The sequence below is a fragment of the Manis pentadactyla genome, chromosome 4, assembly GCF_030020395.1.
Source record: "Manis pentadactyla isolate mManPen7 chromosome 4, mManPen7.hap1, whole genome shotgun sequence".
Taxonomy (NCBI): Eukaryota; Metazoa; Chordata; class Mammalia; order Pholidota; family Manidae; genus Manis; species Manis pentadactyla.
This window is the reverse complement of record NC_080022.1, coordinates 73,929,015-73,949,251: the sequence shown is the minus strand read 5'-3', so window position 1 is coordinate 73,949,251 and position 20,237 is coordinate 73,929,015. Positions and strand designations below refer to the sequence as shown.

The 20,237-nt window shown below is 36.6% G+C and overlaps 1 protein-coding gene across 1 annotated transcript in view; it reads left to right on the top strand.

Moving 5' to 3' along the window:
* SELENOF (selenoprotein F) overlaps positions 1-7,656 on the top strand; it is a 44,830-nt gene extending 37,174 nt beyond the window's left edge. The window contains exons 4-5 of the mRNA XM_036890159.2: positions 3,987-4,036; positions 6,788-7,656. Coding sequence (XP_036746054.2) covers positions 3,987-4,036; positions 6,788-6,919 — 182 coding nt within the window. The 3' untranslated portion in view covers positions 6,920-7,656. The remainder of the gene's footprint in view (positions 1-3,986; positions 4,037-6,787) is intronic.
* The last annotated feature ends 12,581 nt before the right edge of the window (positions 7,657-20,237 follow it).

Here is a 20,237-nt window from a genome sequence, read left to right as displayed (position 1 = left end):
TTTACAGTTCTCTGAACTCTGACCTTTAAGTCTTTGCACACACTACATTTTCCTCCTGACTTGTACCCCTTCCCAGTTCTTGTGACAAACTCCTGTTCATTCAAAATTTAGCTCAAACATTGTTTTTTTAGGTGGCCTTTGGATGGAAGTTTCACTCTCCCCTTTATGTTCCATAGCAGTTCCCACATAATATTGTAATGTATTTATTTGGCTTACTGGTCTTTTGCCTCTACCAAATTAGGAACTCCTTACAGCCCAGAATTTTTTTTAAATTTTTATCTTTAATATGCCCAGAATCTACCTAATGTTGCTTCTCATATTAAGAGGAATTTATTGAAATAAGTGGCTTTACTAAATTCATCTAATTCAAGTGTGCCCCCACTTTTGACAAATGGGAATCTAGTCAAATGCCTGTGTTTACATTGGTTATATACTTAACAGTGAATTTTTAGTTCTCAAACATTCCTTTTATTCTGAACTGAAAAGTTATGATCATTTTAGACTGGAGTCTCCCCAAACTCTCTTAATTATTTAAATGCTTTTCTCTAAATGTTTTTAAGTGCTTTTAAGTTGTCTTGTCGGGAGGACCCAGACAACTCAGTTTTGCACCTCAGATGGTTTGTATATAATAATAAGTTTTCTTACTTTAGAAATACCTAGTAGCTTTCACTGAGCACATTGAGAATTCAGTTCTGTTTGCTGTTGCTCTTCTCTTTGTATTGTTGTTTCTGGGTATGATATGACATTTTTATTTAAAATATATTCTGATTCATCACATGAAAATATCTAATTATTATTCCATGTAATTTATGTGATCATTCACAAATCTTAATCATATCTGCCATGAGCCCATATAATCAAATTAAATCTTAAAACCAACAACAATACATTGTATGACTACTTGTAATGTGATCATAGGCATATCATTCAATCTAGCCAAGTACATTGTTTCCTTTTTCATTTATATTTTCACTTGTTTGATTCTGAAGAAACATAATTCAAACATTTTTCTTTAACATCAAGGCATATCCTTCCTATTAGCCCTTTATCCCCACTTTTATGCTCTTTTTGGAACAGAGATAAAGATAGGGTTTTTTTATTTTTTAATACTCCTTAAGTTTAACTCTGAAGAGCCTCTGAATTATAAGAGTCCCACAACTTTCCCAGTACATAAAAACTTAGCTCTTACTTCTCCGAGGGGGCTGTACAATGACATGCTGATAAACAATCCCAAGATAAAAGCTGAAACATTTCTTTTGTACATTTGATCACTTTGAAGTGTTATTTACAGAACTGCCTGCATAACTAAAAAATAATTAAATTGGCATAAGAACATCTTCTAGAAATAAAGGACTGGTTTAATGTCTTTAGAAATCTCCAAACTGGTATCACTGAGCAGTTTTTAAAAGAACAGAAAGTAAACTAGAAAATAAGTTGCTATGAGGTCTTTTTGCAAGTCCCTGTGTTCTCATACAGCCTATCTTCATGCCATGTATATATAAGTACACAAATGTCTGTTATGAGGTTGATTCACTGCCTGTGAAATGTGATTTGCTAAGGGCATTGAACAGATATTCCCCTCACTGAAAATTTGACAGCTTATAGATCACAGAGAGCAAAGCAAAGAACTGATTAAATTAGTCAGTCACTGGTTACTTATCTTAATATTCCTTTCAGATTTGCTCACTCACTCCAGCCAGTTAAAAATCTGGTGAATGAATGAAAGTTGTTAAATGTGCTACGTTTGGTTAACAGATACAAAAATATGTGAGTAGTCCTTTTCCCCAGAGAGGTTTCTTAGGTAGTAGGAAACACACTTTTACTGTGTGTTAAATGGCTTTTTGCTCAGGTGTGCCATAAGGCATTTGCCAAAAGATGGTGTAAATTCCAGCAGGATATCTTTTGTGTTTGAGGACTCAGGAGTTTACAGAGTATTTGGACAAATCTAAAAGATAAAGTTAATGAAAAAGATGTTCTAATGAGCCAGAATAATATAATCAAGTTTTCTTTGAACTAAATTTTGTAGGAGTGGTTGAGATGAGATATCTGAGTCTCTTCCAACAAGTCCTCAAAAGCCTTCAGAGAAAGAAAAACCATTTACTAATCCTTGTTTAGTTGTCCCAAATGCAAGTAGATAAAGACTTTAATAATAAAACATGTCTGTATGCTATTCTAGTAAACTCTAAGCTTAAAAAATAAGTTTTCAAAAGTTATGTGTGTTACTATATAATCTAAAAAATGGAGAAGGATGCAGACGGTAACATAGAAGAACTAGTATAACTTATCAATGGGTATTTATTTTAGAAAGAAATATTCTAAATGTTTTAACTTGGATGATTTGACTAATTATTACTAAAAAATGGGTAAAATGTAGACCAATAACAACCCAAAAAGGGGAACATTTATTTATAACTTCCCAAACCCTATGCTCCAGTTGTAACCCCCTATTAAAATAATAATGGTTAACATTTTTTTGAACTGTTAATGTGTATCGTGCTTAACGTTTTATATTTTCTTTTTTAATTTTTTTTTAGGTTTTAATGCTTCTTGGCTTTTTTCCTTTGCAAGTATATATTTATGCATAAATATATAAAAATAATATTTATCCATCTTAACAACAGTAGGAAACAAACTGATCTATTACCTTTTATACATAGTGTGTTTGCTTCTGTATCTCTAAATACAGATTAACATAATTTTAAATGATCAGATGCTTTCGATATTCTAGTCCATGTTCATTTGTTTGACCAGTAGCCTTTTACACATTTATTTACAGATTTCCAGACTTGGTTAGCAGGGCCTTATGTATCTTTTCATTTTTTTGTGTGTAATTATTTCCTCAGAATAAAGAAATTCCTAGAAGGGGACTTACAGGTTTAAAGAGTATGTACATTTTCAGACTCTTGGTTCATTTTGCTAAATAGTGTTCAAGAAGGGTATGTTTGTTTATATTGCTTCCACAGCTGACCTCCAGCAAAATCCTTCTCTCCACCCACTTTCTAACCTTAAATATCCTTTTAATTTTTGTCACTCTGAATGAGGGTAGCTCATTGTTTTATTTGACGTTTCTTTGATTGTTAGTAAGATTGAACGTGTTATTTCAAATGTTTTTTGGCCATTTGTATAGTTGTTCATTAAATGTTCCTGTTCTTAGTCCATTTCCCTACCTGGTATTTATTTTTTCTTAATTTGTAAGAGCTCTTTTATACATTATATGTTAGAGATGATTTTCTCCCAGTGTCATTTCTCCTTCTAATTTTGTTTATAAACTCCCTTCAAGAGCAGGAATCATAACTGTTTTATTGAATACAGTCAAGTATTCAGTAAATATTTGTCGACTGAATTGGAAGTATTCATCCATCTGGAATTTATTGAGATAAAAGACATGATGTAGGCACCTACTCCCCCCAATTCTCACCCCCCACTAAATAGCTTGGTGGTTTTCTTAAAAATATGTATTGAACAATTCACACACACACTCCCCACATACACACAATGTCTCCCTCCCCATCTTCCTCTCTGATTTGATAGTTTGACCATATTAAAAATTTATCCAGATATTTGTCTCTCATATTTCTTAATCTCCTTCTTTGTTTTATCTGTTCTGGTATCAGTATCAAATATTATATTAGTAAACAATTCTGAAAAAATTTTCCACTCATATTTTACTTTTTCTAAACTGCCCTGACTATTCACACACATTTACTCCATTTATAGCTGAGCTTTACTAACATTTTGTCAAGCTCTCAAAATCACTCTGGAATTTGGAATTTTGCTAAACTTGAAACAACATCTTAAAATATTAGTCTTCCCATTGAACAGTATGGTATGCCTTTCCATTCATTTTATTGGTTTGAATTTCCTGTTTTCCCATAAGGGGAACCAATGTTTTATTTATTGCGATTATTTCTACTTTTTGTATTGATCTTTGTAGCTTGCTTGGATTTGGAATTGAACAATTTGAATCTTTTTTCTTTTCTCTTAAGCTTTTGTCAGGAGTGATAAACCCAAACTCTTCAGAGGACTACAGATCAAGGTAAGGTGATTTTAATGCAGTCCCTTTTTTCCAGCATTAATTACTTTCTTCTTTGAATTAAAATAAATATTTGAATAGTTTTTCATAATTAATAGTTTTTTATACAATTTTTTTAAATAAGGTATTATTGATATACACTCCTAGGAAGGTTTCACATGAAAAACAATGTGGTTACTACATTCACGCATACTATCGAGTCCACCCCCATACCCTATTGCAGTCACTGTCCATCAGTGTAGAAAGATGCCACAGAGTCACTGCTTGTAATAGACTTTTTTTAGAGCAGGTTTAGGTTTATAGAAGAGTTGATCCAAAAGTACAGTGTTCCTTATTCCTCCCCGCGTGACACCTAACGACCATCCCCTGTTTCCCTTATTATTAACATCTTGCCTTGATGTGGTACATTTTTTTTAATTGATGAACTAATATTGATACATTATTATTAGCTACATTCCATAGTTTACATTAGGGTTCATTCTTTGTATTGTATAGTTGAAGGAGTTTTGCCAAATGTATAATATCATATATCCACCATTACAGTATCATACAGAGTAATTTCACTGCTCTGAAATCCTCTGTGCTCCACCTGTTCATTCCTCTCCCCCTCCTACCTCACACCCACCAAAGCCTGGCAACCACTGATCTTTTTACTGTCTTTATAGAGTTTTGCCTTTTCCAGAATGTCATACAGTTGGAAACATACAGTATGTTGTCTTTTCAGATCAGCTTCTTTCACTTAGCAAAATGCTTCTCTGTAGCTGGATAGTTCATTTCCTTTTAATACTGATTAATGTGAATAATGTTGTACCATGGCTTGTTTTTCTGTTCATCTATGAAAGGATACCTTAGTCACTTCCAATTTTTGGCAGTTAGGAGTAAAGCTGCTATATATTTTTATGTAACTTTCATGTAGATTTAAGTTTTCAACTTACTTGGATAATTAATTACCTAGGAACACAATGCTGGATTGTATAGTAAAACTTCTTAGCTTTGTAAGAAACTGCCAAACTGTCTTCTGGAGTGGCCGTATCATGGTACATTCCCACTAGTGATAAATGAGAGTTCCTATTGCTCCACATCCACACCAGCATTTAGTATTGTTAGTGTTTGGGATTTTAGCTATTCTAATAAGTGTGTATTGTTATCTTGTTTTAATTTGCAATTCCCTAATTGAGCATTTTCTCATAAACTTTTTTGCCATCCATATATCTTAAGTATGTCTCTTCAGATCTTTTTCCCACTTTTTAAAAAATTTAATTGTGGTAAAAAGTACATATCATTAAATTTGCCATCTTAACTATTTTTAGGTGTACAGTTCAGTAGTGTTAACCATATTTACATTGTTATGCAACAGATCTCTAGAAGTTTTTCTATATTGTAAAACCAGCTACCCATTAAACACAAATCCCCACTTCCTCCTCCCCCTAGGCTTTGGCATCCACCTTTCTTCTTTCTGTTTCTGTGATTTTGGCTACTTTAGATCCTTCATATGAATGGAGTCATACAGTGTGTAGTGTGTGTCCTTTCTTGACTGGCTTATTCCACTTAGCATAATGTCCTCAGGGTTCATCCCTGTTGAAGCTTATGGGACACTTTTTCTTCATCTAATGATATGATCATAAGATTATTCTTATTTAGCCTGTTGGTAGTGATAGATTATATTAATTGATCTTAAAATGGTGCACCAACCTTGCATACCTGGAATAAATCCAACCTGGTCATGGTATATAATTACTTTATATGTTGTTGGATTTGATATACCAGTATTTTTTTGAGGATTCTTGCAACTGTGTTCTATATAATTTCTTTTTTGGGCTAAAATGAGTTTTTGAATAATCATTTTTTAAATATATAGATAGATAGTATATGTAGATAACCTGACCAAAGTTATTTAAGTAGTAATGTTACTGATTCACTAGCTTAGAGGGCCTATATTTTTAAACTCCAAAAATGGGTTGAGAATACCTTAATAATCACATTATAGCTTATCTCTATCTCTAAAGTTCATAGCCCTAGAACCCTGGAAAAACAAGCATAAATTGCTGAAAGATGTTCTAAGAACTGCCTTCATCATCACTGCTGTACCTTTAGTTATGTGGTTCCACTTAAGTTAGCATTGAAGATTGATTTCTTAACAAATGGGGTCCTGTTTATTGTTTGTTTACCCAGAGTTAGGTAGACTTTCTTAGTGCTCTCTGGTGAAATATTGGACCCAACTAGTGGATTTGAAGTTTCAGGATTCCAGCCTAATTATACAGTACTGCCAACAAAATCATAAGATTCTTTAAACCAAAGAAAATTTAAGGGGCCATCGTGGAATTCTGATAATTTGTATGCATAGCCTTTTTTCAACATTGCTTTTATATGTCACTCTCTCATTAATTATTTTGAACTTGTGTGCCTCTTCTGTTAGATGTTAAGCTCATTTGAGAGTTTGAGAGTATCATGTATGCAGTAAGTATTTGTTACATTCAGTAATAAGCTTAAATCCCAAATAAACTGCCTTGATACCAACAGGCATTTTTCTCTTAGAGGTAAAATGTAACTTTTTTTAAATTCTCACTTTTCTGTGAAATCCCATTAAACTCTTTCCTAAAAGATTTCCTTTAAGACCTATTATGGTGTTATATCTAAAAGCTAGTTTTTATTAATTAAATTTCAGTAAGCTGCATTGAATTCACTTGGGCCTTGGTTGAGGCTGAGAGCACTCATCTAAGCATGTGGTCATGATGATACCCCTCTTTTTTGCAGTATGTTCGTGGTTCAGACCCTGTACTCAAGCTTCTAGATGACAGTGGGAACATTGCTGAGGAACTAAGCATCCTCAAATGGAACACAGACAGCGTGGAAGAATTCCTCAGTGAAAAATTGGAACGCATATAAATCTTGCTTAAATTTTGTCCTATCCTTTGGTACCTTGTCAAATGAAATATTATAGCACCTAGAAGATAATTAAGTTATGCTTCCTTCTTTGATCAGTCTTTTACTGTGAGGCACTAAACATCTAATTAAAAGTTGAAGTGCAGCACAGCCCATGGTATCTAAGGAGTTGGCAAGGTTAACAAAACCTATTTTCTTTTATAAATTTCCATCCTCCTCTACTTGTTGATACCACTAACAAATGCTTTATAAAAGACTTGTGGTTAATTATGCAAATGATAGTTTGTGATAATTGGTCCAACTTTATGAACAATAGATTTATAAATTAGGGAGGCTGATAATGGAGATGATTACTATGCCTTCTGTGCTCTGTGCTCTTTGAAAGTGATAACAGAAAACTACAAAGCAAGTAAGGGACACCAAGCCTCAACATATTGCCTACTCCTCCATTTCTCTCATAGTTTTGTATTACTCAGCTTTCCTTTTAATAGAAGTGTTATTGTTTATAATGAATGCATTGCATAAAAATTTTATGGCTTCATTTTTGTGAAACAGATTCAAGTTCTTCAGTAAGAATGAAATATTCACAGAGACTTGCATTAATGAAGACTACACAGAAAACCTTGAGGATTTGTGTGGTTCTGATATTAGCATATTTTTGTGCTTTACATTCTTATAGAAAAGTCAATTTGAAAATGATCATTTGTAACACCAAAATAAAAATAAGTTTCAAAATACTATCTGAATGTGATGTTTTTCTGATTTTTCCTTTTTTGTTTAAAAATGACATGTTTCTCAGTGCATTTTTACTTTATTTTCATATAAGCCCTTTTATCCTTTAAGCTAAAATATTAAAATGGCTATACTGTTTAAAACTTATCATAACTTCTTATTGTGGGTAATACTGCTTTATATTTGTCTAGCAGTTTTTATTTTTCAACGTAATTAGTCTGTGAACACATTTTACTGATATTTTACCCAAGGAGTATCTCTTAAAATACAGAATTCTTATGAGCTATTAATGACTTTTTTTTTTTTTGCTTAATAACTTCTATCTGGTGAAAGCAGCTTCTTCATAAAAGGTAGTTCACTAGGAATAATATTCATCCAGATGACTTTAGGTAATTTAAACCTCTAATTTATCAAATTGGTCTAATAACCTATTATGTCAACTTAATCTCTGGATAAATTCTTATAATCTGGAAACTTTAATATTTTATTTTGCATTAAACTATCTTAACATAGGATATTTGGAAGTCTTTAAAGACAACTGTACCAGAAAATGTTTACATAATATTTATTTTTATAGAGAACAGTTATTAATATTTACTAGCATTTTGTGTCATGTCATTTAAAATTAAGAAGTATATTTTTAAAGCCAGCAAGAGAATGAATAACCCTGGGCAAATTGGTTAATCAAAATAAAATAATTGAGAAGTCCTGGCTTACAGACTATGGTCTGCTTTCAATCAGAGTAATGTAGAGGACCATCTTTTTGATAGTACAAGGCCCTGGATAAGTGGCACTAATCCCTAATGGTGGTTAATACTTCAAAACAAGAGGAAGTGAAGCCAATCATGGACAAAACAGCATGAGTTGCCACCACATACAGAAGAGTGGGATAGAAAGGATGAAACTTCAAACTTCTGGGATTGGCATCAAAAACTAATTGGACTGGTCTCTGGGTAGGAACAGCCAGTTAAATGAATATCTGGCATTGGGAATTAAAAAAAAAAAGCGGTGAGAAACCTCCTAAGAAGTCTATTATATTCAAGCTATTATTAGAGATCAAAAGAGACTGAAGAACTCCCACAGTATCTTAGAAGTTCTTGAGTTGATGAATAAATGTGTATCTACCAAGCTCCACTATTTTAATTGGGAGGTGCGATAATCGGCAAATTCCAACTGTTTCCACCAATTCCAATCAAGGAACAACTAGAAGCTTTTTAAAGAAAGTTCTTGATTACCATGAAAGGGGTGTGAGTACAGATCCTAAAAATATCATTTGTAACCAAATTTTGACATTTGATTAAGCTTATTCAAGTTCACAAATATACATATGTGTAATAGTCAACGTATTCATAAATTTGTTTCCCTTGCCAAAATGATATTACTTAAAACCTAAAACAGTTCATGTATTTCTAAATTCTGAATTTGGCTAAAACTTTTTACAAGAGGCTGTGAGCACGATCTGACACTTCCTGTTTTAAGAGGATTTAGGCTTGAAAGCTAATCAAAAAGTTAATAAAATGCAGGAAATAGTTTTGAAAGGAAACACAGCAAAGCTTCAGAAATTAAAATTGACAGTGGCCAGTATGTGCAAGCATGTCTACAAATACATGTCAAGCAGGAGTACAGATTCCAGGTGTGAGCACAACTAGGGTGGCAAGCATTTATTTTACAATTAAAGTGCCTCTTCATTACATTCTGTGGTGACATAGGACTTTTCCTGGGAGAAGAGGACCTGTACAAGTTGTGATCAAAATCTCAAAATTGACATGCTGATTAAATATAATCATTTTACGTTCAAACTGGCCCTTGGCCCAGGAATTAATAGCATGAAACATGGTTATTTAGTAATACTAAGGGAATATAACCACTGAAACCTCTAAAACTAATCCTTTCCTGTAAGCCACTCTTGAAACATACTTTGTAAATACAGCATTTTGTGCAGCATTATGAAGAGATTGAAATTTAGACCTTGAAATTTAAAACTTTAAAAAAATCATTTGGGTAGAAAAACTACAGTTAATACTTATTTGTAAATTCCATATTTAAAAATTCATCTACTCATTAAAGTTTGATTATAACCCTACAATCACAATACCAAGGTGCTTTAAAGTCATTCACAGAAGTGTACAGAAAAGCAAAAATTTGAGGCACCCATGCACATTCCTAAAGGTCAAAATAACCCTCTGCCTTGTTTCAGTGCTCATGCTATAAACAAGTATGCCTTTCAGTCTTAGTGCCACGGTTGTTGCATTTTTATGCTCCTTGGTGGTGATAGACCTGTTTTAAAATGGCCCCTGAGCATAGTACTGAGGTGCTGCCTAGTGTTCCTAGTAAGCGCTAGGCTGTGAGGTGCCCTATGGAGAAAATACATGTCTTAAGTAAGTTTTGTTAGGCATTAGTTACAGTGCTACTGGCCACGAGTTCAATGTTAATAAATCAACATATATTAAATAAGGTGTCTTTAAATAGAAACACATAAAATGAGATTATGTATTGATTGAGTGACAAAAATGTGACCAGAGGCTTCCAGGACCCTAACTCTGTATTTCCCCTAAGAGCAGTGGTTCGTATTGGCTAATTCAGTGTTTGTAGCAACTTTATGGAACATAATAACTACTGTTGAGTGCTGAGACTCAATTATAACTTTTTTAACATTTTTATTGAAATAAAATTACCCACTTGGATACACAATTCGGTGGCTTTTTAATGAATTCACAGAATTGTACAACCATCACCACAATGTAAATTTAGAACATTTTCATCACCCCAAAAAGGAATCTATACCCATTAGCAGTCACTCCCAAACCCACAGACACCCCAGCCCTCGATTACCACTAAGAGGCTTTATGTCTGTATGGATTTGCCTATCTGGACATTTCGTAAAAAATTGAGTCATAACAATATGGGGGCCTTTGATGTCTGGCTTCTTTCACTTAGCATATCTTTGAGGTCCATCCACACTACAGCAGGTGCCAGTACTGCATTCCTTTTTGTGGCTGAGTAACAATCCTTTTCATGAATCTACCATTTCATCCATTATTTGGTAGACATTTTGGTCATTGCCACTTGTGCTATTAGGAATAATGAAGCCATATACATGCATGTACAAGGTTTTGTGTAGAGATATTTTCATTTATCTTCAATATATACCTAGGAATGGAATTGTTGAGTTATGTTTTACCTGTGTTTAACACTTTATATTACCTGTTAAACTTCTTCAAATTGGCCATGCTATTGTACATTCCCACCAGCAATGTACAAGTGTTTCAGTTTCTGCACATCCTAAATTTCTTGATCTTTCATTAACAGTACTCACTTAGTCTTATCAGGGGCCACTAAGATGTATTAAGCACTTTGCCCTCCACTAAATGGTCATCAGATTGCAATTCTTTTTAAATTATATAGATAATACATTTTATTCACTTAGTTTTACCTGACTCTTCTGCCTTCTGTCACTTTACTGGAATTTAACTCATTTTTTCCCTTCCCCAGCTTTGGTCATGGAAAAAATTATAATGTCCCCACACGTGATAGAGGTCGCATCTATTGGGAGAGGCAACCATTGAATAAAACTACAAACACAATTGCAATTACAGTAAAAGCAATGAATTTACTAGAAGAGAATTACAAGGACACTAATGAGTTTAGGAATCTCTGAAGGATGTGACACAAACTGAGGCCAGAAATATGAACAGAAGCTCTCCAGGAAGAGTGAACTGAAATGCCCTCCAGTCAGAGGGAAGCTCATGTACAAAAATCCTGACTTAGAAAGTCTAGAATTTACACATACGGATAGAAGATCAGTGTGTCAGGAAACTAGCGAGGCAGAGGGAAGAGTAGGCAAGGGGGATCCAGGTCATGCCGCCCTAAGAATTCAGCTGTATTCTAAGTTGCCTTTAGAATACAACCAGAAAAGGAAAAAATCTTAAGCAGAGAAATAACAAAATCCAGTAAGATCAACCAACCCTTAAAGGTCATGAACAATCAACAAATATTTTGGTATGCCTGTGTAGGCACATCAGTGCTTTATCTAGTGCTTTCACTAATGACTAATAGCTTCTTAGGACCTTCTAGTATACCACTTGCTTTTTTAAAACTACTCATCAACTTGTTCTGAGAACAAAAAAGACAAGCCTAAGCACAAATGCAAAATTTCGAAATTCCAATGTTTATTTGTATATATACTAAATGGGCTCAGAATATTAACTAGTTGTGTGAACTAACAGGAAGTGCTGTTCACACCACACATTCCACCTTGCCACATTGAGCTGAGTACTAATCTTGATTCTAATTTCAACAAAAGATCATGGGGCTCCATGATATTTGACTCAATATACATGACAGCCTTTTCTGTCACCACCTTCATTGTAACTTGTACCAGAGTTCTTAGGGCGGGTTGTTACCTCCTCCTACACTCAGGCTTTTGACCTAAGTCTCTAGTAACTGTTGCCTGATCTGCATCATGAATGCCCATGTGACCCAACTTGACCACCCTATTTGCCATTCAGATTTTGAAATCTCTTTTCCTGGCCTGAATTATGTTTCCATTTCTCTTTCCTGGCTTGAACATCTGAATACTGACCTATAGCCCATACTCTGCTCTGATTTCTGTGCTGCCACAGAAGTTGGCTTTTACCTGGTTATGTCCTTGTCATGAAGGGGAAACAAGTAGCCCATGAGTCTTTGCCTTAGAGCAAGTGGTCCACAGGAGACCAGCATACCCATGGAATGACTGCAGGACAAAATTATCTCAGACACTGTCATCTGCAAATACTAAATGACTCCATAAAAGAGTTCTTACTCAGTCCATGTAAAAAATGGGGGTGAGAATGTGTTGTGCAGAGGGGAAAAATGGGAGCTTCAGAAAAGTCAGGCCCAAATGCTCCTGTCAGGGAAATATATGGCCTTTCTCTAAAAAGGACTTTGCTATAAGGAGGATCTCCTGTTTCTTGGATTAGGGCTTCTTGTTCTATCCTTTCTAATTTGTGACAATTACTCAGACTTGCCTGGAATTAAGCTGTCTTATTTGAAAGCTAAAGCCTGCAGTCTTGATCCTCAAAACCTAACTGGTAAATGGAGCTCCTCCAGGCAAGTTGAAGATACTGTTAAGTATCTACTTAAGGACTTTCAGTGTTCTCAGAGCAATAAAATGTTAGGAGTAGCAAAGAACTTAATAACTGCCAACCCCATATTTACCCAAAATTGAAGGGATATCACCAGTGTGGAATATATTAAATGCTAAATTATACAGAGCAAATTGAAATGCCATCCCCATTAGAAGCATGGGACTGTCTTAGTCTGTTTGCACTTGTTACAACGAAGTATCATAGACCAGGTAGCTTAAATTTGTTTTTCACAGTTCTGGAATTTGGAAAGTCAAAGATCAATGCACCAGCAAATTCAGTGTCTGGTGAGAGCTTCTTTCCCTGCTTCATAGGTGGCCATCTTGCTGTGTCCTCCCATGGTGGAGGGTGGGGAGAGAGTTCTCTGGATCCCTTTGATAGGGGCACTAATCCAAAGGCATCACCTTTACATTACCCCAAATACCATTACACTGAGACTTAGGATTTCAACATATGAATTAGGGGCTGGGGGCAAAGTAGGGAACATATGAGCATCCAGTCCATAACAGAGATTAATGTGGACTTGAGAATTTAGTGATGAAGAATGAGGACATTCCAGGTAGAATTCCTGGGACAAAGATCTGGGTCTGTGAATGAAAATCCCATTTACTTTAACTTAAAATACTTTTAAGTATTTATGAAGCACCTCCTTTGTGCCAGACACTGGACTCAGCCCCGGGAATATGATAGTAATAAGAGGAACAGGGTCCCAGTCCTTTTGGCACTTACACTCTAGCGAGGTATGCAGGGGACGCCAGTATAGAGACAGAATTTGTTTGTATCAGTTGCTAGATACAAAGTTGAAGAGACAGGGCTGTCCGGATGAGCTGGAGGTGGATGGAAATGAAGTGAGTGCTTCAAGGAAGGACTTAATGAAGATGCATGGTATGTTAATCTAGGGCACACAGAGGAGACAGAGGTTGGGGAATGGGGGAATGCAGGCCAAGTGAGTGTGGGAGGGTGTTGGGAAGCCTTGTGCTTCTTCCTGTGTCTCTTTTTGTCTGATAGCTTGACAACCTAGGTACGTTTTTATTTTCAACTAAGGGCAGGGACTGTTTCATTTGTTCAGACTCATACAAAGTGAGGCCCAATGGTTCTTGAGCCAAACTGAACTGGCCCTACTGAGGCTGGTGATAACACATCATGGAGAAGCAGCGGTATCTTTTGAGTCTTTGAGCCTGAGAGCGATTCCTCTGTTATCTGTAGCAGCTTCGGCAAACATTAAGACTACTATGTGAGATTAAGCATCATTTCAAGAACTTTCTCAAGAAAATACTTCCCTGTTGTTTTTTAAAATGTCTGCTCTGAGTGTGCAAGGAAAAGCACTTGCAGAGGGAGGGTTCTCATTCAGATTCTTCTTTGAAATAAATGTTCTCATAGAAAATTGAGCTTCAGTGAGAAAGGATGTTAAACAAATCATATTTATGGTGCTTAGCCCAGCAGAATAGAATCTTCCAAATCTTCACAGATAGAACATAAAAAAATCTAAGGTTTCCGGATGAAGTAAAAATCTTCCCTTCTTAGGAACTATGATGTTTGCTCATGAGTTCTGCACCAGTGTCAGATGTAACAGTGGAAGTAAACTCTGGGTGGTGACACAGATGGGAGGAAACCTCAGGATTTTGGAGGTGACACTTCAAAGTTAGAGTAATAGGAAAGGGCCTCTTGGGAAAACTTTCAAGATATAAATGATAACGCCTGTGGATAAAGTGAAGGTTCCTATGGCCAGGATCCTCACTGAACTTAAACTACTTGATGATATAACTGGCCTGCTTCTAGTCTACTGCTTCCACACCCATAGGCAATAAGCTATTATTGACTGAGTCACTATATAAAGAGCTCTACCTAGTGCTCTGGGTGGAGGCAGAGATGAAGGAGGATTACAGACCTGCAGACTGCTGGATGCAGACATAATTCTAGTGCTCTACCTGTCACCAGAAGAACAAACCAGGTAGTAAACCCTTTTACCCCAAAAATGTTCCATTGGCATTCCTTGGTCTCACTGAATCCCTAGTGAACTTGCCTGGGGCTGAAATCAATTGGCAAGACACTGCCTCTTAGTAAATGGTTGTTCGTATTATGTTAAGAACAAATTTAACAGAGCTTCTAGGGAAGACTATTTTACAGATTAAAAGTAAATTTGGGTGACTTACCTAGCTCCCCTGAACTCAAAGTCAGAGACGGTAGTTGCATTATTATGCAGGGGCTAAATGGTACACAAATACCCTATAAATAGGTCCTGTCCTCAGAGTTCTGAACAGGAAGACCCAGATTCTGAGAACAGCTCTGGCACTCAACAACTGAAGAGTCCAACCCAGTCCCTGAAAAAGATCTTGACCACAATAGTGTTTAAAAAGTTCCTCAACTGTGGGTGCCTTTATATGGAATATGCACTTTCTCTTTGCCAGAGTTCTTATCACGCATTAATTATATCTGGCCTGTGCGTTTTCTGCCTGGCCCAGCCCCTGCTGCCATTTGAATTTCTGACTCTTGACAGGTTGAGGAGGCTCAGTGAGGGACAGTCTGCAATACCCGGGGGGTAGGCAGAGGAGAAATCACCAATGAAGGAGAGACAAGAACTGGGAAAAAGTGGTGTGCTGGAAGCAAAAGGTGTTACAAGACAGAAGTAAAATTGGTACAGAAAGTTCAGATAGAATGAAAACAAGGGATAGCAATTAGGAGATCACTTTTCCAGGTGGGAATGAAACCAGATTATAATTGGGTTAAGCGGTGAAAGGAATTGAACTAGGACCAATAGCTAGTGTAGCTTAAACTAAAACAAATCATGATTCAGACTTGGAATCCAACCTTATTACTGATATGTATCAATCATCACCATCTCAAAATATGTTTCTAAAAAAATAAAACTTTCATTGTGGATTTTAGCTACACTGTTTTACTGAATCTGAGGCTGATGGAAGGGCCTTAACTAAGGCCACTGGGGAGTGTGAAAGAGACGCCAAATAGAACACACAATGAAGCATGAAGTCTTCTAGAAGCCACTAATGCATTTTACATGATTGCTTAATCTCAGGAAATCCTGACTCACCACCCCTACAGAGTAAGAAACAAAGGCTGGTCTCATTTTACCATCCTATAAACCAACTCTGAGTAGAGCAGAAATTCTTCTTAGCAGAAATATGTCTGTTTAGTGGCTATTTTAATTTGGAAATGTTTTGGTATGTGTATGTTTTATTTTATTTGAGAAAAAGCAGGCTTTATTTGGGATGTTCTGGAAATAGAGTAAATGAGCAAAGTAACATCTTCCTGGCTTAACTTTTGAATGGCAAGTGGAATATCATCATCAAATCTTTATAATCAGACACCCGAGCCCTCAATAAATGACCCAGGTGGAGCTTGAATAAAGAAAAATGAAAAGTAAGTTAGAAATGGTTTGCTAAACTAGAATGCTAGTGCTGGGTAATGCAAGAACCAGAATGCTACAAATAATGCCACTGAAAATTTAACCATTTTCTTATTTAATCCTCACATAGTGGAATGCTTATAGTAGCTATTATTAACCCTATTTCGCAGATGAGACTAATATGATGAATAATTGGATAATTTAGCCAAACTTACACAGTAGGTTAGTGAAAGTCTAGAGTTAGACTCCAAATAGGAAGATCAGAGCCACAGATTTGTTCTCCACCTACTTCTGTTTCCTTCAGCAACCATCCCAAACCTTCTTTACAAAGCCATTATTCAACGCTTTTTTTTCTCCAACCTCATCCCCTATGAATGACTTCATCCCCTATGTCACTGAGGAAGCTGAGCTGCCTAAGTGTTCCACGATACTGTCCTACCGAGCTGGCTATGCTCTTGCCCATCCTTATCATCTGTCTTCTAGGCCCTCCCTTCTGATTGAAGCCAAGTCTCTCCACACATGAATTTGACACATTGCCTTTCTCCCTCATTTTACTTCTCCTTCTGCACTGGCATCTTCCCGTCTGTTCAAAAACACTCAAGTTTCTCTCAGACTTAGAAAAACAACCAAAGGAACTCCTCCTGTGACTCTCAAATCCAGTCTGACTTTTTTCTGCCTTATTCAAGTTCTTGGGAACAATTGTCTCCACTTCCCCCCTCCCAGTTTCTCTTCAGCTCACTTCTCTCTGCCCCTCCCTGAAATCAGGTTTCTGGCAGTGTGACAGGCTGAATTGTATCCCCACTCCAAAGTCACATGTTGAAATCCTACCTCTCAGAACCTCAGAATGTGAGGCGCGCACAGAGGAAACAAAGCTCTGATACCTCCAGCGATCATGAGAAAACTCAATGTGATGCCCAATATTACAGAGAGTGCAGCAGGGCTCCACTCACAGATGACCAGCACCAGGGAGCGTGAGACTTGAGCAAGCTTCTCAGCTCCCCAAGAGAAGTCACAGGGATGGAAAACAATAAAAGTCACATGCTAATGGAGAAAATGACAGGGAGTGGGAGTCCCCAGTGGCGGGCACCTTCTCCCTCTCTCTTGGCTTCTCACTGCCAAGTACCTGATTCTGGCAAGTCATATCATAATGGAAGCCTAAAGATGCCACTTGCTTTGCTCTGTGTTGACACTGATGTATTGAAAATAACCAAGAACAAAGACTTTCACATTCTCAAAGGTACCCGCTTAAGAACTGAGGTGTTGGATCATAGTTTTTCTAGTTTACAAATAACTGCGTCATGTCATACAGAAAAGGTCTGGCTACATTGAGGGCAGTTTACATCCATCATTTCTTCCTGTTCTAACAGTCCAATAACTCTGTTGAAAAAGAATACTTTAATTTGACAAGAGCTATTTCTCCCAGAGCTATGCCAGTAACTTTTCGTCTTTTGTTTGCAGATCAATTACAAACATATTTTCCCACTGTTGTTCTGCCTTTCAGAAACTTCTGAACCAATTGACATCATTGTTTACACTTAAAAGATGACTTCTTTTTTTTCCACATCTGTTAGGTCTTTTCTTGTAAACAGTGTTAAATGGCTCATTTAACCAATTTTAATGGTATATGCAGTATACAGTCAAACATAAACACAGCCCCATATGTTACTGCTAATAAGGAAAACACCATCACCTTGACAAAGGCACGTTGGCTAGGTGGCTATGAGGAGGAGTCTGTTAAACTTCTGTTAAGACCAAAATACCATCAGTCTGACAATCTCCAAGCATGGATTGTTTATAAAGCCTTTAATAGTCTAGATGTATGTTGATCCTTTTCTTGCAAATCTTTATAAGTGAGAGTTTATCATTAACGCACAGAATATTGCAAGAGGTATATTAGGGTTCTCTAGAGGGACAAAACCAATAGAACCTATTTTATTTATAAAGATTTATATAGATATTTCTATCTATTGTCTATTCTCTATCTGTTTTTCTATTTTGAGGAATTGGCTTATGTGATTGTGCAGTCTGGGAAGTCCAACATCTGTAGTACAGCAGGCTGGAAATTTAGGTAAGAATTGATGTTGCTGTCTTGAGTCTGAAATCTATAGGTAAGGCCAATAGGCTGGAAACTCAGGCAGGGTTTCTGTGTACTCTCTTGAGACATAATTCCTTCTACTTCAGGAAACCTCAGTCTTTGTTGTTAAGGCCATTGACTGATTGCACAAGGCTCACCCACATTATGGGGATAATCTGCTTTATTTGAAATCTGATTATAACTCTTAATCACATCTAAAAAGTACCTTTACAAATAAGGTGACCAGATATACAGAATTATTGACCTGTGCTGGGAGAGTGGGCAGGTGTTCTACATTAGTTCTGCTTTAATTTTGAGAGGATCTTGTGTGAAGCTAACTTAGAGACATTCACATTGCTTTGAAAATTAGCAGTACAAAACTGACAGTTTCTTTGCTCTCATTAGAAGTCTGAAAGACAAGTTTTTGTTCCTAGTTACATCATTAGGAATGCCTGACCAATAGCTAGACCTAGAACCACATGTACCAACTAACACATACCAATTTCTCAAACAGCACTAACAACAAATCAGAAGGGAGAAAGATGCCCCCTAGGGCAGAAGAAAAACACACTAAAAGAAAAATGAAAACAAAGGCAGGCACCCCAATGCACTGGGTACAGATGGAGTAGATAGAGTCCGTCATTGATGGAACAAGATGAAGAAGTAAGATATGTGGATCCCAAGTAGATGAGTAGCCAGGTAAACATAGAAATCAGAGCAGAGTCTGGGCTATAGGTCAGTATCCAGATGTTCAATCCAGGAAGGAGAAATGGAAAAATAATTCAAGCCAGGAAAAGAGATTTCAAAATCTAAATGGCAAATGGGGTGGTCAAGTTGGGTTCCATGGGTATTCACAATGCAGGAGATCAAGCAACAGGAGCTAGAGACTTAGGTCAAAAGTCTGAGTGTAGGAGGTAACTCAGGAAGGAACTCTGGTACAAGTAATAGTGGACGTGGTGACAGAAAAGACTGTCGTATATATTGAGTCAGATATCATGGAGCCCCATGATCTTTTATGGGAGTGAGAATAACCAGTGTGGGTAAAAATTGCAAAATTTCCAGAATCTCTTGCCTGGTTTTAGTAAGCATCTGCATATCAATAGGTGTCTCCAACAGGTGGAGAGAAGTAGGCCATTACATATCACTAGGCAATTACAAGGGTGAGCGAGGGTTTATCTGGACCTGGACCGGAGAGGTTGGGTGGAGCTCTCTTCTACTGCCATTTGGTCAAGAGAGAGACTGGACAGCTGCTTGTAAGAAATAAATGTGTTTCTTAACTTCACTTCTCCCTTTGAATGATTTTGGTTTTAGAGGTATTTTGCCACAGGATTTACCCCCCGGCGTTAAAACCAGTTAAAACCCACTTCTCTGGCAGCAGCACAAGACCCCAAACGCCTAGCAACTGGACAATGGGCTTAGAAATAAAGAGCATTTCCTTTCCCCCGCAAGTTTCCTCTTGATGACAGAAATGACCAGTTTCTCTACCATCAGGCCATCTATGATACACTAGCTTAATTAAGGTCATATTTGATAAAACAGAAGCTCTTATCAGGACTCTTTTCAAGGGAATTTAGTGGCAAATCTAATTGAAAAGTCCCAAAGTTGTCTGGGTTTAGGCATGGCTTAGGGCAGGAGCTTGCAACCTCTAGCCCATTGCTTGTTTTTGCTTTTGAAAGCTACTGAAAAGTTTTCTGTTTTTTGTTTTTTTTTAATCAAATGTACATCACAGTGGGCTTCCACAGTACAGCCAGTGAGCCCTCGCCCTGCACCCTAACCAGGAAACACGGGTCACAAGCCTGAACTGCATCTGCCTCTATTTCCAGCAGACTTGGGTTCAACTTTCCACTTACACAGAAAAAGCCGGGAAGATTTTATTAATCCTTTTTTTAAGTTAATATAAAACTATAGGAGAAAAACGAACCTGAACATTAGTAATCCAACTGGAACAGTTCACAGTGGTTGTAGTGGCAAAGAGATTTAATTTAGCTGATTTTCTGTGATTGTTGGTTGTTTGCTAGTCTCACACTG